The sequence below is a fragment of the Oratosquilla oratoria genome, unplaced genomic scaffold, assembly GCF_046742065.1.
Source record: "Oratosquilla oratoria isolate Oo_2021 unplaced genomic scaffold, ASM4674206v1 SCAFFOLD68, whole genome shotgun sequence".
Taxonomy (NCBI): Eukaryota; Metazoa; Arthropoda; class Malacostraca; order Stomatopoda; family Squillidae; genus Oratosquilla; species Oratosquilla oratoria.
Genome location: NW_027467732.1, coordinates 509,832 through 537,500, shown reverse-complemented (window position 1 = coordinate 537,500; position 27,669 = coordinate 509,832). Strand labels below are relative to the sequence as shown.

Here is a 27,669-nt window from a genome sequence, read left to right as displayed (position 1 = left end):
TTTGTTAATGAGTGATGGACTTTTGAAATCAAAAGATCGCGCAATGAGTCCTAGAATCTTATTTGCTTTCTCAGAGGCTGAAATACACTGCTTGGATGATTTGAGGTCGTTACTGATAATTACGCCGAGATCTTTTTCACTATCCACTTTTGTTAACAAATTTCCAAATAACTTGTAATCGTACTTATTGTTATTTTTACCTATGTGCATTACCTTGCATTTACTTGTGTTAAATTTCATTAGCCACTTTTCAGACCATTGCTGTAATTTATCATTTGCCACTCAACACAGTTTTGTATCATCAGCAAATTTGGAAACAGTAGATTTGAGTTCGTGGTCTATATCAGTTATATATACTATGAATAGAATTGGCCCAAGAACGGAACCCCGAGCAACTCCACTTGTAACATTTTTCCATCTAGAAGTTTTTCCATTCAAAACAACTGTTTTTGAACATTCAACCAATTACTATTCCAACCTAATAGGCTACCACTTATTCGTGTAAAGCTAATTTAGTAAGTAGTCTTTCGTGTGGAACGGTATCAAAAGTTTTTGCAAAGTCTAGATATATTAAATCTATATTGTTTTTTTTTTGTCATAATTTGAGATAACTGTGTTGTAGAATTCGAGTAAGTTAGTCACGCAAGAACGTTTCCGTCTGAAACCATGCTGGCTATCATTTATCAAACGGTTACTTTCTAAATGATGTTCGATAGTATCTCTGATGATAGTTTCCATTACTTTTTCTCACGATTGAAGTCAAACTTATAGGCCTATAGTTATTTAGCTTCTTTTTGTCACCTTTTTTGAATATGGGAGTAACGTTAGCTAGCTTCCATTCTCTTGGGACATCTCCGGATATGATGGATTTCTTGAAAATAATTTCTAATGGAACAACAATCTCATTTTTCATTTCCTTTAAGATTCTCGGATGCCAACCGTCAGGCCCTGGTGTTTTATTAACTTTGATGTTATCAATACACCTTTTTTTTTTTTTTTTTTTTTTTGGTTATATTTACCGTAGTAAGTTTACCCTATACTTTTCACAGGTTTCAGTTTAGAATTCAATTTGAGGTGTTTCGTTTACGAATACCGAGCTAAAATAATTGTTTAAGATATTACACATTCCTTCATTTAAATATTCATCAGCAGATAATAGTGGTCCAATGTGATTCCTAACAACCTCTTTATCTCTAATATAACTATAGAATTCTTTGGGATTCTCTTTGGATTTATCAGCGATGTTCATTTCGTATTGTCGTTTTCTTTTTCTTATTGTCTTTTTCAAATCTCTCTGTATTGATACATAACTTTCTGCCTTTGCGTCAGAATGGGGCCGAAGGCTCTCATCATACCTATGGTGACGTTTCCTTTCCTGAATAAAATCGTTTTAAGTTACAAATTGAACAAATTTATATTTGAGAAGGAAATAGACAAGAACTGATTTACCCTCGGAGTGGTTAACAAGTGGAATAGACTTAGTAACCATATAGTGAGCGCTAAAACTATTGATTGTTTTAAGAGAAGGTTAGATAACTTTATAGATAGGAATGATATAAGGTAATGGACATGGAACTGCTTAGTGTAAGCCTTATGGTCTCTTTCAGTTTCCTCCATTCTTATGTTTTTATGTTTTTCTTGAAGCCAAAATGAATTCATAACATGGATCACTGCGACAATGATGACGTCGGCATTGCGCTTCAAAATACTCTTCTTCTCCTTCTTCTTCTTCTTCTTCTTCTTCTTCTTCTTCTTCTTCTTCTTCTTCTTCTTCTTCTTCTTCTTCTTCTTCTTCTTCTTCTTTTTCTGACATCGACACGGCAGTTGTGCATGCATAACCTCCCCCCCTCCCGCAGTGTGCCAGTGTATCTTCTCCATATTCGTAAAAATCCGGATAAGTTCTGTAGAAATTCTGTAGCATCTGTTCTCAACGTGTAGCGCAGAACCAGTCACACACACACACACACACACACACACACACACACACACACACACACACACACGGTCAGGTACCAAGGGTCAACTTCCCCCCTCCTCCCTTTAATTTGTGGGGTCCCCCAGGGTACCAAAATGGGTCCCCTATGCTTCCTCATCCTTATCAACGACGCCCTCATGGACACTCCTCACAGATGGAAGTACGTGGATGACAGCACCGTAGGCATCCCCATCAACACCAGGCGGCCTGATTACGCACCACTACAAAACACCCTGAACAAGCTCATGATGTGGACGGAAAACAACAACGTCACAATCAACACCAACAAGACCGTAGTGATGCACTTTTGTACCTCCACCCAAGCAGTACCTCCTCCACAACTTTCATTGGGCCCCCACCCCCTCCAATTGGTGCAATCCACCAAGATCTTGGGCATCACACTCGATGCACAATTAAATTGGAACCAACATATCACCAATATAGTCAGGACAGCGTCTTACAAACTGTATATGCTGAGTAGGTTAAAATCACTAGGAACACCGACATCTGAGCTACAGGAGGTCTACAAAACTTTCATACTCCCCACCCTCATGTACGCCTCACCAGCCTGGTGCAGCTCACTCACCCTCACACAGAGACAAAAGCTGGAGAGGGTACAAAAGAGAGCGTGCAGGATCATCCTGGGCGTGGAGTACAGCAGCTACGACCATGCTCTTACCACCCTTACTCTATCTAGGGTGTCCCAGCGGCACGGGGAGGCACTAAGGAAATTTGGGGAAAGCCTGCTTTCCCACCCTAGACACCGTCACCTCCTCCCTCCTGATGCTCCACCAACTCGCCACGCCACTAGACACATAAATAGACTCATACCAATCAAAGCGCCAAGGACAGACCGCTACAAAAACAGTGCTATCCCATCTATTGTGCACATAATTAACTCATTGTAAAATTGCTCCATGTATATATTCCAAGTTTTATATCTTTAATCAACTTTTCCAATGTATTATTGTCAGTGTACCACTGTAATAGAAATAAACCTTTTATTATTATTATTATTATTATTACAACTCGTGGCGCAGTTGGTAGAGTTCTTGACTGCCACCACGGCGGTCCGGGTATGAAATCCGCCCAGAGTTGAAATAATTTCAATATTGCTGCGCTACGTGTTGTTACTCCAACTCTCGTGGGCGGGGAGTTGGAGGTGTTTGAGCGTGCAAGGTCACAGTATTATCCATAGATCGGTCATATATGAGATCTGAGCTCTCTTCCGGGAGGGAAATAGCTGTCGATCACGAGTCCAACAAGTGATCCGAAGACCCTGGTGAATCACATACACACACACACACACACAAAGCTATGGGGGCACGCTCGCTATTCATTCTTAACTTATCCTAACTGTTCTCAATTATTTTTTTTCTTTAGTAGACTAAAAGTCGAATCAGTTAGTTATGAAATAATCATATAACAGCTTTCAAAACATGTAATTTTTTCCATAAGATACGTAAAGACGTTTGTTCATGACCAAGGAGTAAGATATGAGAAGATAAGGAAAATGAGAATCTGTGATTCAGAGAGAGCCTGTGTGGGTTCTCTACCCTTCATCCATTGCCTTTCACTTGCGCATGCGCGTGGCTTGACCTCTCCACGTATTTGGTGTTGCAGCTCTATATCATTATTACGCAAACATATTTTTCACTTATTTATTCATTTATTTATCTATTTGTTTATTTATTCTTTTATTTATTTATTCTTATTCATTCATCTATTTATTTTATTTTGCATTTGAAAGATTTTCTTTTTATGGAATGGTTACGTTAGGTTAGGTTAGGAGCTATTGGACAACGTAAGTTTCATGTTAGATATCCGTGTTTGCGTGGTTCTAGAATTTTACTTCTATTGCGTCATGCAGAACCAGCGTTTCTATCCAGGTGGTCAAGGAGAGATTTTAGGAGAAGATAAGGAGCCTACGCCAGAAGGCTGTTAATAGCTGCGGCCAAGGCCGTCACCTTTGCCCAATACGGTTTAGGTACTGCTGGGAATCGGAGAGGAGTGCAGGATTCGTACCCACATCTAGCGCGGAAGGGAGTATAAAAGGAGGGATAGTAGAAACAGGAAGTGGTCAGTATTTTTATTTTTATTGTTTTTGTTTCTAATGGAAATAAAGCTCCAATGTGCGTAGCTCTGGTCAGTAGGGGGTTTCACTAAATTCTCCCTCGTGGATACTGGACGGTGTGACCCCACGAATGCAGATTTTTAAGCTAGATAGAATTATCTGGGTGTTAACTGGAAGGAAACTCATGTGGTACATGACTTCACTCTCTCTCTCTCTCTCTCTCTCTCTCTCTCTCTCTCTCTCTCTCTCTCTCTCTCTCTCTCTCTCTCTCTCTCTCTCTCTCTCACACACACACACACACACACACACACACACACACACACACACACACACACACAGATAGACACACACACACAGATAGATACACACACACACACACACACACACACACACACACACACACACACACACACACACACACACACAAATATGAAGAGAATAAGAGACAGGACCCAACGAGCGTTGCTCTTTCCCTGTTTACTACAATTAGATAAATGCAATTAAGTAAACACACACATACACACACACACACACACACACACACACACACACACACACACACATACACACACACATATACATAGACACACACAAATAGACGTACACACACATATACACAGATCGGACCTACGAGCTCTGAGCTCTCTTCCAGGAGGGAAATAGCTGTCGATCACGAGTCGAACACGTGATCCAAAAAGACCAAGTGAATACACAAATGGACATACATACGTACACACATACACAGATACACACACAAATGGACCTGCACACACATACACATACGCACACATTAATAAACAAAGGAAACAAACGAATAAGCAAGTACGCGTTGTACAAATATATGTGTGTGTGTGCGTGTGTGTGTGTGTGTTTTACACATGACGATTTTATTCAGCAGAGAACGAGCTTTTGTTGCCTTCCGCCTGGAAACTTGAATGGAGGGACGCTTCTTTGGCTTAAGCTGAAAGATATTGTCTTTTTTTCAGAAGCGGTTGTAGATCATTAAGATCTGTTACTCGACTTACGTCTTTGTGGCTGAAGCCATGCAATTTTATTCAGCTGAGGTAGAACCCTTTAACTGCCCTAAGGCTCAAAGAAAAGAATATTGGCCTTTTCCGTCTTTCTGATAAGGTCACAGAGCGTTGCTATTTAATGTTTGACAGATGATCTTTTGGGGAAAACTGCTCAATGCTCGTGTTGGTTCTCTTCGAATTTGATCTCCTGCACCCCCCAGGTGGTAGATCTGGTCCCCGGCCTTGGGTCCAGCATACACCACAGAATCTTTAAGATAGTCGTCTCGTGGTGTTTTTGGAAGTTTCCTGGCTTTAGGGCTTGGAGAGGTGGTCTCCCTTGCTTGCAGCAGGCCACATAGTATCTCTTTTGCTCCTTCGTTGTGAGTTGCCCTATTCTTGGCTCGTAGTATGGCAGGCGGTCCATGCATAGTTCGTAGAGAATGCAGCCGAGAGCCCAAACATCAGCCATTCCTCCGGCGTATGGGCGTTGAGCTTTGTCCAGCACTTCGGGAGCCAAGTACCAAGGCGACCCTCCTACACTCTTCATCTCTCGCTGGTAAACCTTTGAGGTTCTGATCGAGAGGCCGAAGTCGATGACCTTGACGACCTTTAAGTCGGCGCTGAGGACGACGTTATCTTGTTTAAGATCAAGATGGGCGAATTGGTTTGAGTGCATATAGGACACGGCAGACACAAGCTGCCTAAAGTACGAGATAATTTGACTTCCCCAGACAAGAGAGGGTGACTTGCTGTGCCTCTCCATGGCTGCTAAAAGCGTTCCACCAGGGCAGCATTCAGTAATGATGATTTTGCAGCCTCTGTCCTCTGCAACGTCCACCATTTTTATTATGTTGAGGTGGTCCAACGTTGAGAGTGCTGCAATTTCACCGCGGATCTCGCTTTTGCAACTTCCCTTCTCATGGGGAATCTTGGCAACACTGATGCAGCCCGTTGCCTTACTTGAAACAAGGACTGTCCTTGCAAAGGCTCCAGCACCCAGGGAGCACTTGATAGTGTAATCGTCCTCGAAAACTGTGCTTTTTGGCTTTTCGAAGGTTCCTGGTGGTCTCTTAACGGCTTGAGGATCCTGGGGCGTCTTCCCTTTGGAGTTCTTGGTAAAGTCAGGGACATCCTTGGTGGGCCGAGGAGCGTTTTGATCGTGGTCGTTCTTAGAATCACCTTTCATACAGCAGGTGAAGAGCGTTTGGAGGCAGACGTAGAGTCTGCGAGCGCAGAGGCGCATTCGCTCTTGGTTGAAGTGACGAAGCTTGATCATGTCGTCACAACTTCGTCCAAGTCGGTCAGGGGAGAGGGAGCTGTCCAGGTAGTTGATTGTCGGGGGACAGATTTGCTGAAATGAGGCGTGCAGGGCTTGTTGCCGGTACGTTATGATGGAAACACATGCCGACAAAAGACATTCGAGCCTCTGACGAGGTCGATTGCAGAATAGGAAATGGTCATATCAATAAATAAATGAATAGATAGTAAAGAAATGAATAACTAGATAAAATCTAAGAAAGAAATCGTTTAGTTTAAAAAATAAAAGAGTATCGTTCAGTCGTTTTAATAAAACAAATTTAAAGAAAATATCGATTCTATTTTATTTATCTATTAGACAGGAACATAAATACTTAAATCTCTATCAAGAAAAAATGCTACAAAGTTGCACGCCATGTAGCCACAGAATTGAATAAAAATGATAATGATAATAATGATGATTGTATTTTTTTTTCTTCTAACTCTTCCCTCTTTTTCCTTCTTCTTTTTCTTTTCTTCCTCCTATTCTTCCTCTTTTTGTTTCTTTTTTTCTCTTATTCCTCTTCTTTTCCTATTCTATTTTCTTTATTCTTCTAAACAATATCCGTCTTTCTATTTCCATCTTCAGTTCCTGTATCGCATAGGACATGAAATGTCATTTCCAATTTAGATGTTACTCCTGTGTCATTTAAGTGCTCATATTTTTATTTTATTTCAAATTCCTTTAAGAGCAATGCAATGCACCGTCATTTTTCTTATTCTAAAAAAAAAAAAAAAAAAAAAAAAATTGAGAGTTCCGAGGTGTATAATTTCTATTTTTTTTGTAGAGTAATGGTTCATACATTATATGTTTTTTTATTAATTAGTTTATCCAATTATATTTAATTATTTGTTTGGTTATTTTTTATTCAATTATTCATTTGTTTTTTATTATCTACTTATTCATTTTTGTTATAAACGCACACACACACACACACACACACACACACACACACACACACACACACACACACACACACACACACACACACACACACACACACACACATACACACACACACGCACACACACACATACATATATAATATATATATATATATATATATATATATATATATATATATATATATATGTATATATATATATAACTAAAGGCGGAGAAAATATGCGAGGAATAATGGAAGAATTTTACAGCCTTAAGGTTTGACCCTTACGGTCTTGATCACAAAGCATGTTAAGGCTGTAAAATTCTATCATTATTCCTCGTATATTTTCTCCGCCCTTAGTTATATTTATCATAGTTTAAATCAATATATATATCTATATATATATATATATATATATATATATATATATATATATATATATATACACATATATATAGATGAATATTTCGCGGGAAGTTTTGAATAGTAATACTTCGAATTTAGCAAAGAACACCAATAAGAGTAAATTGAAATGTATGGGAGCTGTATTAATAAAGAATTACCTACCACCAATTAATATACAATTAAATGTGTGTGGAACCCTGGAGCGAATGTTAGACTTAGTAAAGATATAGTGAGCGATAAAACTATTGGTTAAGAGAAGGTTAGATAACTTTATAGGTAGGAATGATATACATGGTAATGGACATGGAACTGCCTAGTGTAGGCCTTATGGTCTTTTTCAGTCTCCTCCATTCTTGAGTTTTTATGTTTTCCTTTAAGCAAAACTGAATTTTCAAAGTAGATCACTGCGACGATGATGACGTCATCATTGCGCCTCAAGATACACAATTTTTTCTTCATCTTCTTCTTCTTCCTCCCCCTCTTCTTATTTTTCTTCCCCTTTTTTCCTCTTCTTCTTTTTCTTCTTCTTCCCCTTTCTTCTTTTTCTTCTTCTTCTTCCCCTTTCTTCTTCTTCTTCTTCTTCTTCTTCTTCTTCTTCTTCTTCTTCTTATTATTATTATTATTATTATTATTACTGTTATTATTATTATTATTATCACTATTCCTCCTCTTCTTATTTTCTTCCCCTTTCTTCTTCTTCTTTTTCTTCGTCATTTTATGACTTCGACACGGCAGTCGTGCATGCACTGCGCCAGCGTATCTTCTCCATATTCGTAAAAATCCGGACAAGTTCTGTAGAAATTCTGTAGCATCCGTTCTCAACGTGTAGGGCAAAACTAACCACACTCACACACACACACACACACACACACACACACACACACACACACACACACACACACACACACACACACACACACACACACACACACACACACACATACCTCGTGGCGCAGTTGGTAGAGTTCCCGGGTACCACTACGGAGGTCCGGGTTTGAATCCCCCCAAGACTAAAATAATTTCAGTATCGCTGCGCTGCGAGTCGTTACTCCAGCACTCGTCGGCGGAGAGTTGAGTGTGTGTGTGTGTATGTGTGTGTGTGTGTGTGTGTGTGTGTGTGTGTGTGTGTGTGTGTGTGTGTGAGCGTGTAAGGTCACAGCATTACTCATAGATCGGTAATATACAAGCTCCGAGCTCTCTTTCGGGAGGGAAATAGCTGTCGGCCACGAGTCCAACACGTGATCCAAAGACCATGGTGAATCACACACACACACGTACACAGACGCGCACACACACACACACACACACACACACACACACACACACACACACACACACGCCGTTATGGGTGTATACACGCTCATCATTTGTAACTTATCCTAACTATTTTCAATTATTTTTGATCTTCAGTAGACTAAAAATCGAATCAGTCAGTTACCAAATAATCATATAACAGCTTTCAAAACATGTAATTGTTTCCATAGGATACATAAAGACGTTTGTTTATGACCAAGGAGTAAGATATGAAAAAATAAGGAAAGTGAGAATCTGTGATTCAGAGGCAGCCTGTGTGGGTTCTCTACCCTTCATCCATTGCCTTTCACTTGCGCATGCGCGTGGCTTGACCTCTCCACGTATTTGGTATTGCAACTCTATATCATTATTACGCAAACATATTTTTCACTTATTTATTCATTTGTTTATCTATTTGTTTATTTATTCGTTTATTCATTTTTATTCATTTATCTATTTATTTATTTTATTTAGCATTTGAAAGATTTTTTTTTTTTATGGAATGGTTACATTAGGTTAGGTTAGGAGGTATTAGACAACGTAAGTTTGATGTTAGATATCCGTGTTTGCGTGGTTCTAGACTTTTACTTCCATTGCGTCATGCAGAACCAGCGTTTCTATCCAGGTGATCAAGAAGAGATTTAAGAAGATGAGGAGCCTACGCCAGAAGGCTGTGAATAGCTGCGGCCGAAGCCGTCACCTTTGCCCAATACGGTTTAGGTACTGCTAGGAATCGGAGAGGAGTGCAGGATTCGAACCCACATCTAGTGCGGAAGGGAGTATAAAGGAGGGATAGTAGAAGCAGGAAGTGGTCAGTTTTATCATTGTTATTATTTTTGTTTCTAATGGAAATAAGGCTGCTCCAATCTGCGTAGTTCTGGTCAGTAGGGGGTTTCACTAAATTCTCCCTCGTAGGCACTGGACGGTATGACCAAACGAATATATATATATATTTTTTTCCGAGCTAGATAAAATGATCTGGGCGTTAACTGGAAGGAAAGTCACGTGGTACATGACTTCACTCTCTGTCTCTGTATCTCTCTCTCTCTCTCTCTCTCTCTCTCTCTCTCTCTCTCTCTCTCTTTTTCACACGCACACAAAGACACACACACACACACACACACACACACACACACACACACACACACACACACACACACACACACACACACACACACACACACACACACACACACACACACACACATACACACACACATACACACACACATAGACACATACACATACACGGCTCGGTGGCGGATTGGTAAAGCACTGGCTTCACAAGTCAGAGAACCGGGGTTCGATTCCCCGGACGGGCGGAGATAAGTTGGGTTTGTCTCCTTTCACGTGTAGCCCCTGTTCACCTAGCAGCGAGTAGGTACGGGATGTTAGTCAAGGAGTTGTGACCTTGCATTCCCGGTGTGTGATGTGTGAGTGGTCTCAGACCTACCCAGAGATCGGCTAATAATGAGCTCTGAGCTCGCTGCCGTAGGATGGTGTCTGGCTGTCTCGACAAGAGACTGCAGCAGATCCGTGGTGAACACACACACACGCACACACACACACACACACACACACACACACACACACACACACACACACACATACACACGCACACACACACAAATATGAAGAGAATAAGAGACAGGACCTAACGAGCGTTGCTCTTTTCCTGTTTACTACAATTAGGTAAATGCAATTAAGTAAACACATACACACACACACACACACACACACACACACACACACACACACATAGACACAAACACACATAGACACACACACACACACACACACACACACGCTCGCGCACACACACATACAAATATGAAGAGAATAAGAGACAGGACCCAACGAGCGTTGCTCTTTTCCTGTTTACTACAATTAGATAAATGCAATTAAGTAAACACACACACACACACACACACGCACACACACACACACACACACACACACACATACACACACACAGCTAAACACACACACATATACACAGACGCACACAAATAGACGTACACACACATATACACAGACACACACAAATGGACATTGATACACACATACACAGATACACACACAAATGGACGTACACACACATACACATACGCACACATTAATAAACAAAGGAAAGAAACGAATAAGCAATTCCGCGTTGTACAAACATATGTGTGTGTGTGTGTTACACATGACGATTTTATTCAGCAGAGAATGAGCTTTGTTGCCTTCCGCCTGGAAACCTTAATGGAGGGACGCTTCTTTGGCTTAAGCTCAAAATAATTGTCTTCTATCTAGAAGCGGTTTTAGATTATTAAGATCTGTTACTCTGTGCTTACGTCTTTCTGGCTGTAGCCATGGAATTTTATTCAGCTGAGGGAGAACCCTTTAACTGCCCTAAGGCTCAAAGAAAAGAATATTGGCCCTTTCCGACTTTCGAATGCGGTCACAGAGCGTTGCTATTTAATGTTTGACAGATGATGTGTTTGGGAAAACTGCTCAATGCTCGTATTTGTTCTCTTCGAATTTAATTTTCTCTACCTGCCAGATGGTAGATCTGGTCTCCGGCCTTGGGTCCAGCATGCACCACAGAATCTTTAAGATCGTCCTCTCGTGGTGTTTTTGAAAGTTTCCCAGCTTTAGTGCCTTGAGAGCTGGTCTCCCTTGCTTGCAGCAGGCCACATAGTATCTCATTTGCTCCTTCGATGTGAGTTGCCCAATTCTTGGCTCGTAGTATGGCAGGCGGTCCATGCATAGTTCGTAGAGAATGCAGCCGAGAGCCCAAACATCAGCCATTCCTCCGGCGTATGGGCGTTGAGCTTTGTCCAGAACTTCGGGAGCTAAGTACCAAGGCGACCCTCCTACACTCTTCATCTCTCGCTGGTAAACCTTGGAAGTTCTGATCGAGAGGCCGAAGTCGATGACCTTGACGACCTTTAAGTCGGCGCTGAGGACGACGTTATCTTGTTTAAGATCAAGATGGGCGAATTGGTTTGAGTGCATGTAAGACACGGCAGACACAAGCTGCCTGAAGTACGAGATAACTTGATAGCCCCAGGCAAGACAGGGCGACTTATTGTGGCTCTCCATGGCTGCTAAAAGCGTTCCACCAGGGCAGTATTCAGTAATGATGATTTTGCAGCCTCTGTCCTTTGCAACGTCCACCATTTTGATTATGTTTAGGTGGTTCAACGTTGAGAGTGCTGCGATTTCACATCGGATCTCGGTTTCGCAACTTCCCTTCTCAAGGGGAATCTTGGCAACACTGATGCAGCCCGTTGCCTTACGCGAAACAAGGACTGTCCTTGCAAAGGCTCCAGCACCCAGGGAGCACTTGATAGTGTAATCGTCCTCGAAAACTGTGCTTTTTGGCTTTTCGAAGGTTCCTAGTGGTCTCTTAATTCCTTGAGGATCTTGGGGCGTCTTTCCTTTGGAGTTCTTGGTAAAGTCAGGGACATCCTTGGCGGGGCGAGGAGCGTTTTCATCGTGGTCTTTTTGAAAATCACCTTTCATACAGCATGTGAAGAGCGTTTGGAGGCAGACGTAGAGTTTGCGAGCGCAGACGCGCATTCGCTCGCGGTCGAAGTGACGAAGCTTGATCATGTCGTCACAACTTCGTCCAAGTCGGTCAGGGGAGAGGGAGCTGTCCTGGTAGTTGATCGTCGGGGGACAGATTTGCTGAAATGAGGTGTGTAGGGCTTGTTGCCTGTACGTTATGATGGAAACACATGCCGAAAATAGACATTCGAGCCTCTGACGAGGTCGATTGCAGAATAGGAAATGGTCATATCAATAAATAAATGAATAGATAGTAAAGAAATGAATAACTAGATAAAATTTAAGAAAGAAATCGATTAGTTTAAAGAATAAAAGAGTATCGTTCAGTCGTTTTGATAAATCAAATCTTAAAAAAATATCGATTCAATTTTATTTATCTATTTATCAGACAGGAGCATAAGTACTTAAATCTCTATCAAGAAAAAATGCTACAAAGTTGCACACCTTGTAGCCACAGAATTGAATAAGAATAATAATGATGATAATAATGATGATTGTATTTTTTTAATTTTTACTTCTAACTATTCCCTTTTCTTTTCCTTCTTCTTTTCTTTCTCTTATTCTTCCTCTTTTTGTTTCTTTTTTTCTCTTATTCCTCTTCTTTTCCTATTCCATTTTCTTTATTCTTCAGAGGTCAGCATTGTCCTAAACAATATTCGTCTTTCTATTTCCATCTTCAGTTCCTGCATCGCATAGGACATGAAATGTCATTTCCAATTTAGCTATTACTCCTGTGTCATTTAAGTGCTCATATTTTTTCTTTATTTATTTATTTTTTTCAAATTCCTTTAAGAGCAATGCAATGCACCGTCATTTTTCTTATTCTTAAAAAAAAAAAAAAAAGCAATTGAGAGTTCCGAAGTGTATGATTTCTATTTTTTTGTAAAGTAATGGCTCATACATTATATGTTTTTTATCAATTAGTTTATCCAATTATATTTAATTATTTGTTTGGTTATTTCTTATTCATTTATTCATTTGTTTTTTATTATCTACTTATTCATTTTTGTTATACACGCACACACACACATACGCACACACACGCACATACACACACACACACACACACACACACACACACACACACACACACACACACACACACACACACACACACACACACACACACACACACACACATACATATATAATATATATATAATATATATATATATATATATATATATATATATATATATATATATATATATATATATATATATATGCAATAAAAACACTAGGAGCGTGTGTTCACAAATGCGTACGTAACCACTAGGAAAAGTAAACTAACGAAGCAGAGCGCTTTCCCATAATTACATCTTCAGTGGCGATACACTGAAGATGTAATTATACGAAAGCGCTCTGTTTCGTTAGTTTACTTTTCCTAGTGGTTACTTAAGCATATATATATATATATATATATATGTGTGTGTGTGTGTGTGTGTGTGTATGTGTGTGTGTTTGTGTGTGTGTGTGTACTATATATATATATATATATTTTTTTTTTATTGAATGAAATGGCAAGCTTGTTATGACAAAGCTTCTTGTCAATCTTCTCTCCTTTTCGTAAAGCGACTTTGCCTTCCATAGGCAGGAATTCCAAGTAATTCGCCGTGTGCCATTATGTAGAATTACTTGGGTTCCTGCCTATGGAAAGTCGCTTTACGAAAGAGAGAGAAGATTGACAGGAAGCTTTCTCACAACAAGCTTGCCATTTCATTCAAATAAATATGCGTAAGAGAGAAGCTCCTGCCCATTTCTATGAAGAATATATATATGTATATATATATATATATGTATATATATACATATATATACATATGTATATATACACATATATATATATATATATATATATATATATATATATATATATATATATATTGCAGTATTTCACAAATGACACGTGAATATAATTTGCAGAAAAAACACTGGTAAATAAGAAACGTACTCCGAACATTTTCGTCTATTTAAGACATCATCATCATTCCCTTTATGATGTCTTAAATAAAGGAAAACGTTCGGACTACGTTTCTTATTTACCAGTGTTTTTTCTGCACATATATATATATATATATATATATTTATATATAAGATTGAAGGTGGAAGAAGCAGACGAGGAGTAATGGGAGAATTTTCACGCTTTAACGTTTCGACCCACAGGGTCTTGATCACAAAGCTAACAACTCAAACGTAACCGGATATTTTATATATGGACGGGTCATCTCATGGGACGCTTCGGAGAGCTTGTTATTTTATTTGCGTATTCTATTTGCTTGTCGTTTTTGCTAAACATATAAAGCCTTCTCTATGATTAATGTTGTTATTAGTGTTGATATATGCTGCCTCAATTGTCTTCCTTAGTTTCTTGGATGATCCTTTATTTAATACGGTTGTGTTGTTCCAGTCTGGAAGGTGGCCATGTTTATCCACATGCATTACTATGGAGTTAGATGTCCTATGGACTTCTACGTCATTTTTAATGTTCATTTATCCTTTTATTAAGTCCGCGACCAGATTCACCAAAATATGAAGAGGGACAGCTTTTACACGGGATTTTATTACCAACACTGTTTTCGTTAGTGGGATTATTGTATCTACGTCTTACCAAATGTCCTACTTTGTTACCTGACGTCCTGGCTACTTTAATGCCCGCTTTTAGGAGAAAAGTGTCTAAGTATGAATTGACATTAGAGTTTGGTACTGTAATATGTAGTTTCATTATTACATTTATTATCATTCATATTTTTATCTTTACTTTTGTTAATTATTTCTTTGGCTTTCTTTTTCAACCTACATAAGAGACCTTTTGGATATTTGAGTTTGATGAAAGTCTCAGTAATATGTTGTAATTCAAGATCTAGAAATTCTTTACTGCATATACGAAATGCTCTGAGGAAGAAACCTATTATAATACCTGTTTCAGTTCTGTCATTATGTCCTGAGTAGAAGTGTATATAGTCTTCTTTATTGGTGGGTTTCCGGTATTCTGAAAATTTCACATTTTTATCTATTCTATGGATAATTGAGTCTAAGGTAATTTTCCGGTATTTTCATTTTCTGCAGTAAATTGTATATTTTCATTTACACTGTTATCTCCTGAGTTTGTTGTTAATGTCTGTATCCTTAGGTAGAATTACGAGTAATTCGTACCTAAGGATACAGACATTTACCCATACTCTGTTTCGAGTATCCATGTATAATCTTGTTACTGCAGAAAGGGAAAATACCAGAATGTTGTCTGTATTCAAAATTATTAAAAGTGAAAGCGCCAAATCCTACACAAAGAGAAATTAATTCGAGGTAATCTTTTTTGGGACGGGTAGATCTTCATTTTTCAAATTATTTACTACTTGTTCAACAGCATTTAGAGCGCCTTTTATTGATACTCGAGTATATAAAGGGTGACATCGTAGCTGGCTAGTTTCTTGTTATTGAAATCTAAATCTTTTAATCTGTTAATTAGATTCGAAGAATTTCGTAGATGTGCATCACTAATAATGCATCACTCTAATGTCAATTCATACTTAGACACTTTTCTCCTAAAAGCGGGCATTAAAATAGCCAGGACGTCAGGTAACAAAGTAGGACATTTGGTAAGACGTAGATACAATAATCCCACTAACGAAAACAGTGTTGTTTATAAAATCCCGTGTAAAAGCTGTCCTTCTTCATATTTTGGTGAATGTGGTCGCGGACTTAATAAAAGGATAAATGAACATAAAAATGACATAAAAGTCCATAGGACATCTAACTCCATAGTAATGCATGTGGATAAACATGGCCACCTTCGAGACTGGAACAACACAACCGTATTAAATAAAGGATCATCCAAGAAACTAAGGAAGACAATTGAGGCAGCATATATCAACACTAATAACAACATTAATCATAGATAAGGCTTTATATGTTTAGCAAAAGCCACAAGCAAATAGAATACGCAAATAAAATAACAAGCACTCCGAAGCGTCCCATGAGATGACCCGTCCATATATAAAATCCGGTTACGTTTGAGTTGTTAGCTTTGTGATCAAGACCCTGCGGGTCGAAACGTTAAAGAGTGAAAATTCTCCCATTACTCCTCGTTTGCTTCTTCCACCTTCAATCTTATTTGTCATAATATAGTCAATATATATATATATATATATATATATATATATGTGTGTGTGTATATATATATATATATGTGTGTGTGTGTGTGTGTGTGTGTGTGTGGGTGGGTGTGCGTGTGTATGTGGGTGTGTTTCGAGACATTATGACAAATTAAGGAAGGTTAAAAAAGAAGACACGAGTTTATTCCTCTGAAGAAGTTCAAAATGAAATCGGTCGGAAATGAACTCGGAACTAGGCCCGTGTGTTTTTAGTGGTTCTTAGTTTTTCAGTATCGATGTTGCTAGTTGTACTCTAAGTCAACCAGATACCCCCATCTCCAATATTAGCCTACTGCCCCCGATTGTTAACTTTTAACTTACTGTAATATATATACATGTATATATATATATGTATATATATATATATATATATATATATGTATATATATATATATGTATATATTATATATATATATGTATATATATATATTTACATAATATATATATACATATGATAAATAAGATAATATAGGACAGTTGTGAACAAACTGCTGAATTCTAGGGACTCATTATTTTTACTTTCAGTAGATAAATGGATAGAATATAATTCTAACACAATTATTAATTGAGGATTTTACAGGAATTCTTTTTTGATCACCCCTGTGGGCTAGTGAGACACTACTTTAAGAACATTTATTCTACGGAGAACATCATTGCATTATGTTTTTTGTGTTCGACTGGACACCATCTCTTCTCCTTCGTCTTCTACATTCAGCTTCTGATCGCTCTACATTTATTTTTACATTTTTTTATTTCTTCAGAGATCCTCCTTACTTCACGCAATATGCAGATTTCTGTCCCCCTCTTTGTACACACAAGACTAACTAACCTTTTAAAAAATAAGAGTTTTCATGTTCTTAATCTTTATCTATCTTATTTATCTCAATTTTGTTATTGTGTCTTGCTACATCGCTTCTGACCCAGAACAGTGGGCGAGATGTAGGGATGACCCGTCATCCAGGAGGAGCCAAGATAAGAGGGAGGGAGGGGTGGTGGATGGGAGTGGAGTATGTAGGGATGGAATGGGTGGGAGTGGATTTTTTTTTTTTTTGCCTCCCCTACAAAGGAAGAAAAGCCGTTAGTATATGTATGTATGTATGTATGTATTCTATTCTTTTAAGAGAGTAACAATGCATCCCATATTGCACATCATCATGTATTTTATATTATGTAGACATCAGCCTTGACTCCTGTGTGTACTATTTCCTCCCCTTCGAGGAGCCATGTCGCATCACGCAGTACATCATTTTTTCGTTTTCCTTCCACTTTATAGAAACCGGCGACATATCATTTTTCATTTTAATTTTTATCTATTTATCTATTTTTATTCAGAGAGTAGTCTTGGCTGCTGTAATGTTTCATACCTTCTGTAACCTCCGGAGGACAGCTTTGTATTATGATTTGTAAAATATATATATATATATATATATATATATATATATATATATATATATATATATACATATATATATATATATATATATATATATATATATATATATATATATATTCATTTTCTATAGAGTAACCTTATATCATAGAAATATAGGTTTCCCATTCTACAGAACTGCTTCATATCCTGTATTACACTACATTCCTCTTGTTCTACAGAGACCAGTCTTGTAGCCTGTGTGCCTCGTCTCTCTCTCTCTCTCTCTCTCTCTCTCTCTCTCTCTCTTTTTATGGCCAGAAGGCAGAGGTACACTCTACCGGAAAACGACGTTTTCCTTCCTGCCTTATTCTCTGAACGCAATAGGTTTCCATCCTACGAAAGACTCTTACTGTTAACCTGTTCTGCCTTGCAGCCCACTGGGCACAATCATTTACCCCTATAAGCTCTTGCGGTGCCGTGAGGGACCAGGAAATCGTCTGACGCCACCCACAGGAAAACCGTAACTAGCTCACCGTCCCACTCCTACGTAGTGGGAAGTGAGAAACCCCTGGTAGAGCAAAGCGCTATCAGTTGCGATGACGGCGGTTGGAGCCCTGCCGCAAGTGAGTTGGACCAAGAGCATGGTTTATTAAAATCCATCCTACAAAATCACCTGTAAGGGACACCGTCGTAGCCTCCTGACAGGGGGAGTTCCCAACGTTAAGCCGAAACATCGCTGAACCATTTAAGATTTGTTAACAACGAGTTTCCTTGTCACAGGAATTGTATATCAATAAAAAAAAAAAAAATGGACATCTCGATTACGTCACATTGTGTAATCATGAATTATATGAAAAAAATGAGTCATGACAGGATTAACTGCAGCATATCGAATTCCTCATCCAGCGGAACTTTTGGTAGTTTCTGCGGATCCTCGTTTGAGAAAGACCGCATTACCCAACGCGACCAACCCGCAAAGGTCTGATTTGCCCCTGTGACATCTCCAGGATCCTTCCACGTGGTGGTCCTCAAGACATGGGATAGATATTTAGTCAGTGAGTGTTTGCCTGCAGGAATCGGGGTGAGGGAGACGTCCGCTAAGGAAAACCGCACAGATGTTAGATACTAACAGCCAGGATAAAGGTTTTGAAACTGGCGTCACACTGTGGACGTTGGAAGTAGAAATATATAGATATAAAGTGTATAGATATGTATGTATATGCAAATCTATGTTATCTAATCTACTTACATGTGTGTACATATATATATATATATATATATATATATATATATGAGAAATCACATAAACTCGTGATTCTAAATATGCGGAAAAACCACCAAGGAAAAAGAAAAACTGATGACCAAGCGCTTTCGTCTATTCAGACATCCTCAGGGTACATAGAAAAGAAAAAGTACACAAGAATATATACAAAGAGTATGAGGTCAGGGAAGGAACCAGGAGAGGTTGCGAGGATCTAATGTCAACCTGACCGTTCGCGGCAGCGGACGTTTGGGCTACTACTCTTTTTTCACAATAAAATTGTCTAACTTATACATACCATGACTTAAATTTAAGTTATTGACAAATGTATCTTTGATCAGACTGGATTCTATTATATTTCTCGTCAAATATAATACGAGAAATATAATAGAATCCAGTCTGATCAAAGATACATTTGTCAATAACTTAAATTTAAGTCATGGTATGTATAAGTTAGACAATTTTATTGTGAAAAAAGTAGTAGCCCAAACGTCCGCTGCCGCGAACGGGTCAGGTTGACATTAGATCCTCGCAACCTCTCCTGGTTCCTTCCCTGACCTCATACTCTTTGTATATATTCTTGTGTACTTTTTCTTTTCTATGTACCCTGAGGATGTCTGAATAGACGAAAGCGCTTGGTCATCAGTTTTTCTTTTTCCTTGGTGGTTTTTTCCGCATATATATATATATATATATATATATATTTATATATACACAAATATGTGTGTGTGTGTGTTATACATGAGGATTTTATTCAGCTTTGTTGCCTTCCCCCTGGAAACCTTAATGGAGGGACGCTTCTTTGGCTTCAGCTGAAAGATATTGTCTTTTTTCCAGAAGCGGTTGTAGATTATTAAGATCCGTTACTCTGTGCTTGCGTCTTTGTGGCTGTAGCCATGCAATTTTATTCAGCTGATGGAGAACCCTTTAACTGCCCTAAGGCTCAAAGAAAAGAATATTGGCCCTTTCCGTTTTTCGGATGCGATCATAGAGCGTTGCTATTTAATATTTGATAGATGGTCTGTTGGGGAAAACTGCTCAATGCTCGTGTTGGTTCTCTTCAAATTTGATTTCCTCTACCTTCCAGATGGTAGATCTGGTCTCCGGCCTTGGGTCCAGCATGCACCACAGAATCTTTAAGATCGTCGTCTCGTGGTGTTTTTGAAAGTTTCCTGGCTTTAGTGCCTTGAGAGCTGGTCTCCCTTGCTTGCAGCAGGCCACATAGTATCTCTTTTGCTCCTTCGTTGTGAGTTGCCCTATTCTTGGCTCGTAGTATGGCAGGCGGTCCATGCATAGTTCGTAGAGAAGGCAGCCTAGAGCCCAAACATCAGCCATACACGGATGGGCTAACGTGTGTACACCAGTTAGTATACATATTCTAATGAGACTTTTGCTTGTCTCATTGTATCACACTTTGGCCTACATTGTGTCACAATTTTGGGTTATATTACGTACCTCTTTAGTTGGATTCACTGGCTTTTCAATGTTTTGGTTCACATAGGGCTTTAATCTTCTTTAGTAGACGAGAGAACCAGCATTTTTTTCTGATTCCCTCGAGGTGTTTTGGCCAACGCTTTATGAGACGGTGTCTCTGGCCACCAGAAGATATCATATATTACGTACCTCATAATGGGCTTCACTGGATATTCATTGTTTTGGTTCACAAAGGGCTTTGATCTTCTTTAGTAGACGAGAGAACCAGCATTTTTTTCTGATTCCCTCGAGATGTTTTGACCAACGCTTTATGAGACGGTGTTTCTGGCCTCCGGAGGAACGACGGATCCTGCTGCCTGCCCTGGATTTACTTACTGGGACGTTCCGGATATAGTACGGAACGCCGTCGTAGTAATTTTTTATATTGAAGGGCTCATTCTTGTTTGCCTTCTGGCAAAAACAAGAGTTTTTGCAGTCACTCGCTGCTTTCTGGGCGTCTTGAGGCTCGGGGAAGTAATAGTAATTAAAAAGATATCGTTCCACGAGCCTGTGTTTAACTCGCCCGTTGAGCTCCTCTAATTCGAGCTAAGTTTTTCGGATTTTTGAGCAGGAACATGGAAAGAAACATGTTCTTGACTGCTCTTTCGGAAGATTTTGAGTCCTCTGCAGACCTCTTTTGGCGCCCCATTCCAAGGTTCTTGCCAATTTATTTTTCCTCGCTTCCATGGATTTCCTTTCAGACACAATTTCTTCCAATGTATCAACGGCCATTAAGTTTGTCTTTCGGGCATTTGGGCTACATTCATACACCTCGGGAAGGCTCTCGAAGGGGATTTCGATGTATAAATTCAATCCTTCGTTTAAAATCTCCTTTGGGTCGGCCATGAAGATGCCAGACAAGGTCACCTTCTTGTGGATCTCGGCCGGTATGGGGTGCTTTTCCTTTGTGATCCGTGGATCAGGGCTCGATCCGCGTCCTTTGCAGCAGTGATCCAAGTCCCAGAGAGGTCGATTTCCCGAGGCCACAGTCTCCTTAGCGTTGTTGAGGGCGCTCCTTATCATAAAGCAGAGAGTCATTTATAATCACCGGACGATCTTCTCATGTCTTCGAAATAAGGTTTTGGGAGTACGTTTGACAAATTGAATACATCAGTTTATTACTTTGTCAATCAGTGGAGACATAAAACACATACATTTACAAGCGCATTTGTGCTCTTTCCTGCATATATATAATATATGTATACATATGATAGGGTATTGATTAGGTGTGTATATATATATATATATATATATATATATATATATATATGTGTGTGTGTGTGTGTGTGTGTGTGTGTGTGTGTGTGTGTGCATATAAGTATATGTATGTATATATATATATATATATATATATATATATATATATATATATATATATATATATATATATATATATATATATATATATAAATATTGTGGTTGATCACGAGATTATTAGTTATTTCTATTTTCAATGTTCTTCATTTCCTCACTAAAGCTCTTGGTTCGGGAAGGCGTACAAAAACAAATCGGACAATTTCTTACATTTCGACTATTGTGGTCTCAAATTCTCTCTGACACACAGCGTTGATCACGAGATTTTGAGTTATTTCTATTATTAATGTTCTTCATTTCCTCACTAAAGCTCTTGGTTCGGGAAGGCGAACAAAAACATATCGGCCAATTTCTTACATTTCGACTACTGTCTTAAGAAAAAAATACATTAAACTACAGATAAACGATTACAAGAAAGCTGGCTTATTGACAAAACACAAAGTGGCAAGAAACTATAAAGTTCTCTACATCTATCGGAGGGACATAGGGAGACAGTGGATACGTTAGTGAGGGTTTCTGTTCACCTGATCATGGCAGATCATGTCAAAACTGGAATGGCAGAGGCGGGTGGGTTGAGAAAGGTAGTGGATGTACATCTTTTCCAGCATCAATCCTGGTAAGCAAACGCACCTGCACCTATTTATCTATATGATTATTTATTGATCTATCTGTCTATCTAATATTCTGTCTATCTATTTATCAATCTATCTATGGATTTACACACACATATATATATATATATATTCACATATATACATATATACATGCATATATATATATATATATATATATATATATATATATGTATGTATATATATATTATTCATACATATTTACACACACACACACCGTTAATTATATATGCAAATGTATATATATTTACATATAAATATATATATATACATATATATATATATATACAGTATATATATATATATATGTGTGTGTGTGTGTGTGTGTGTGTGTGTGTGTGTGTGTGTGTGTGTGTGTGTGTGTGTGTGTGTGTGTGTGTGTGTGTGTGTGTGTGTGTGTGTGTGTGTGTGTGTGTGTGTGTGTGTGTGTGTGTGTGTGTGTGTGTGTGTGTGTGTGTGTGTGTAAAGATAGACAAATATGGAGGTGAGGCGGCAAAATGAAACGTTAAGGCGTATGGAGCTTTATTCAGAACCAGACGTATCGACCTCCTGGGCCTTCCTCAGTGGACTGAATACAGAATAAGAATCAAAGTCCGTCAATAGCTTACATGGTGATCTGACAACCCTGCGTGACCTCATCCCGGTCACGTTGTCCTCCCCACACTCGCTGACCGTCAATTGTGTGGACGTTTGAGCCCAGGACATAAACCCCTTTCGAGAATTTGTGGTTTTCTCGGTGGGAATATGAGCCTCCTAAGCTTTCCTTTTCTTTTTTCCCATTTTCCTATGTAGAACGTGGGTTTCCTTCCAGTTTGGCAAATGATTTTCTTCATCGATATGAACTACTAGGGCATTTGGTGTTCTGTGATGTTTCACATTCCTTTTGTGTTCTTTTAATCTTCTGTCCATGCCGCGTCCTGTCTCTCCGATGTAAACTTTCTCACAACTTGTACAAGGAATTCTGTAAACAACACTTTTATTTTCTTGCAGATTTTCTGTATTTCTAGTAAACTCGCCAATTCTCTTTCCCGCTGAAGTTACTAAATTTATTCTGGTGTTCTCTAACAAATTACTAATTAAGGGTGCGTATCTAGAGTTAAGAACTGAAATAAATATTTTGTCCTTGCTAGTGCTGTTGTCTATAGATGTTGTGCTCCTTTTCATAATTTTGATGGCTTTGGGTTTTGATTTGATAAGAAAGCCCAAAGGATATGCTAATTCCTGGAAGGTTTTAAAGATATGGTTAAGCTCATCCTGTAAAAACTCTTTGCTGCATATCCGTAGGGCTCTTAACATGAATTCGATTATTATCCCTGTTTTGGCTCTAGTACTGTGAGCTGAATAAAAATGAATTTAATCTTCTCGGTTTGTTGGCTTCCTGTATACTTTGAATTATATTCCGTTTTCTGTTTTCTTTATTATAGTATCCAAAAAAGGAATTTCATCGTTTATTTTCTGTTCTATGTTATTTAATTGGGTTAATTTCTGACTTAAATTGACGAACTCGGGTACCACTACCAGAATGTCATCGACGTATCGCCACCAATGTGTATCTTTACCCATGAGTTTGATGTAACTGGTACTTTCTAATTCTTCCTAATATAAACAAGCCATCACTGAGCTAAGGGGAGACCCCACGGGTAACCCACTTTTCTGGAAATATTCTACGCCATTGAACATGACGGAGCCGAAGTTGACACGTAGAGAAACCAAATCGATGAAGTCTCTCTTGGCTACTGGCAGCTCATTCTCACTCAGATTTTTAACAACATTTTTAACTGCTTTTAACGCTTCTTTTGTGGATACATTTGTGAATAAAGCTTGAATATCAAAGCTGGCTAGTTTTTTGCCAGTTAGGTCCATACCTCTAAGTCTATTTAATAAATCAGATGAGTTCTTGAGGTGTGCATCACTGATGGTACCTAATGTTTTTGTAAGGGGTTCCGCTAATATTTTGGCAAGTTTATGTGGAGCTGATCCTATTCCCAATGTTATGGGTTAATGTTATGGGTATATTTGATTTGTGTGTTTTGGGTAAGCTTCTCATGTGTGGGGTTCGCGGTGTTTCTTCTAACAAGGTCACTAATTTCTTATCTTTTGTAGTTTTGTTTAAGATGCGCCTCGCTGCCTTATTAAATTCCATCACCTTTTTTTTTGCTAGTTCGCTATTTTATTTTTTGTAAGTATTTTCATCTTCGAGCAGATTTAACATTTTCCTTTCAATTCGGTTTTATCCATCAAACACAAAGCCATCAAAATTATGAAAAGGAGCACATCTACAGACAACACCACCAGCAAGGACAAAATATTTATTTCAGTACCTAACTCTAGATACGCACCATTAATTAGTAATTTGTCAAAGAACACCAGAATAAATTTAGTAACTTCAGCGGGAAAGAGAATTGGCGAGTTTACTAGAAATACAGAAAATCTGCAAGAAAATAAAAGTGTTGTTTACAGAATTCCTTGTACAAGTTGCGAGAAAGTTTACATCGGTGAGACAGGACGCGGCATGGACAGAAGATTAAAAGAACACGAGAGGAATATGAAACATCACAGAATATCAAATGTCCTAGTAGTTCATATCGATGAAGAAAATCATTTGCCAAACTGGAAGGAAACCCACGTTCTACATGTAGGTAGGACTAAACTTTTCCCAATTCTACAGCCTAAGTCCAAGCACAACGGATTCCCAAATTTTATCTGGGTATGCACTGTACCTTTATATCCTCTGCGACTGTTGGTGGGTGGCTGCAGCGTAGATTCTGGATTTTTTTTTCCGAAATCGGTAGAGCTCTCTCTACTGTACAGGTCTGCTTCCGTTGGCCCTCTAGCGGCGAGTGGGTGGGGAGGATAGGTGGTAATGGGCATGGATCCGCTTAGTGTAGGCCTTATGGTCTCTTGCAGTCTCCTTCATTCTTATGTTCTTATGTTCAACCAACTATTACTCCTCCCCTCTCCTCCGTCTAGACTCCCCTTCAATCTCTCTCTCGCTCTCTCTCTCTCTCTCTCTCTCTCTCTCTCTCTCTCTCTCTCTCTCTCTCTCTCTCTCTCTCTCTCTCTCTCTCTCTCTCTCTCTCTCTCTCTCTAGTCAAGTCTCTCTTCTGGAGAGTCAGTAGCCTCCACCTCATTTTCATTTTCATTTTTCATCGGATACAGTTTCACACCCTTCATTAAGAAGACAAGGTCATCTTATTAAGACAGCCGGGCAGGACTGTCAGTTATGGATTTAAATTGGACAATTTTATATTTAAGAAGGAAATAGGCAAGAACTGCTTTACCAATAGACTGGTCAACGAATAAAATAGACTTAGCAACCACGCAGTGAGCGCTGAAACTACCGTTTCTTTTAAGAGGTGCTTTATGAATGGGGATGATAGGTGGTAATGGACATGGAAGTGCCTAGTGTAAGACATATAGCCTTTTGCAGTCTCCTTTCTTATGTCCTTATTTTATTAAGTTTTTACGTATTGGCTTTCTCCTTACTTTCTCTACAGCCACATCTATTTCATTTCTCTCTGTGGAACCGCCTCAGCTGTGAGGACGCCATTACAGCGCTCTTCTAAGGGATGATACTCAGAGCGATAAATCTCCCATTAATATTTGTATGCATAAAGTGTCCCTCACAAAAGTTTTGTCTAATTTCGAGCTCACGAAGGACCGGCGGGAAGGTGAGAACCACTGAGATTACAGTGCTAAGAAGATACGCAATAACTGTTACCTCGACATCCGTAAAGAAGAGCCCACGTGGAAAAATTGCCATTTGATCATTCACCCTTCCGGAAATACTTTCATTTGAAAGACGTCCTCTTCAACCGCTGAACATATGAAGGAGATCTCAGGCCACAATGCGTGGTAAGGGCTCGAACAATCTCTCGTTCTGGAAATGAATTGTGCCAAAGGCGTCGTCCAGTAGGAGCACGCACGAGCGTGGCTGGGTCAGGTCAAATGCTTTGCAGTGGGGCGGTAGTCCCAGCGGCAGGTGACCTATTGGTCTTTCAAGGGGCCGACTATAGACGAACCCAATGGTGACTCCGGTATACAGGTTCAACACGAACGGGGAAGGAATGTGTCTTTTCTGTCTAAACCGGTGACAAGTCAAAGATAATCAGAGGGACATTCAACTAATGTACATTATAATTGCATCATCAATCAGCTCTGTTCAGCTCACATTAGAGTCTTGGGCTTCGAGCAAAATAACGTGTAAGAAGTCACTAAAGATAAACATAGAGTTTGCATATTATTTGGTCTTTAAAACTGTTATTCACGGCATCTACAATAATGATCCAAACAAGTTTATGAGCATATTGATAATAGTACGAATGGCAGACGAAACAAAAAAAAAAATATTGGTGTAGTAATATTTAAACAATTTTTTTTTTCTAGAAAAAATGGTTTTTAAGGATTACATGATCAAAATTTACATATCTATGTACAGACACATACTAACAGAGAAATTCAGGGACAGATAAAGACAGAGTCAGACAGCGACTAACAGACAAACAGAAAGTAAGACAGACAGACAAAGGTAGGCAGACAGGCACACACACATACACACACACGTGCGCGCACGCACACACACACACACAGACACGCACACACACACACACACACACAGACACACACACACACACACACACACACACACACACACACACACACACACACACACACACACACACACACACACACACACACACACACACACACACACACACACAACCGACTCGGTGGCACAGTCGGTAGAGCGCTGAACTGGGAAGCAGAAGTGCTCCCAGTAACCCAGTTCGAATCCTGCCCAGGGCCGAAATTATTTCGGTATCGCTGTGCCTCGGGTCGTTACTCTGACTCTCGTGGGCGGGGAGTTGGGTGTGTGTGTGTGTGTGCAAGGTCATAGTATTACCCATAGATCGGACCTACGAGCTCTGAGCTCTCTTCCAGGAGGGAAATAGCTGTCGATCACGAGTC

At 39.1% G+C, this 27,669-nt stretch overlaps 1 protein-coding gene across 1 annotated transcript; it reads right to left on the bottom strand.

The window, feature by feature from the left end:
• Positions 1-11,439: 11,439 nt before the first annotated feature.
• On the bottom strand, positions 11,440-12,543 carry LOC143023886 (uncharacterized). The gene has a single exon (XM_076182544.1). It carries the CDS (start codon positions 12,541-12,543, stop codon positions 11,440-11,442), a length of 1,104 nt encoding a protein of 367 aa, XP_076038659.1.
• Between the last annotated feature and the right edge of the window lie 15,126 nt (positions 12,544-27,669).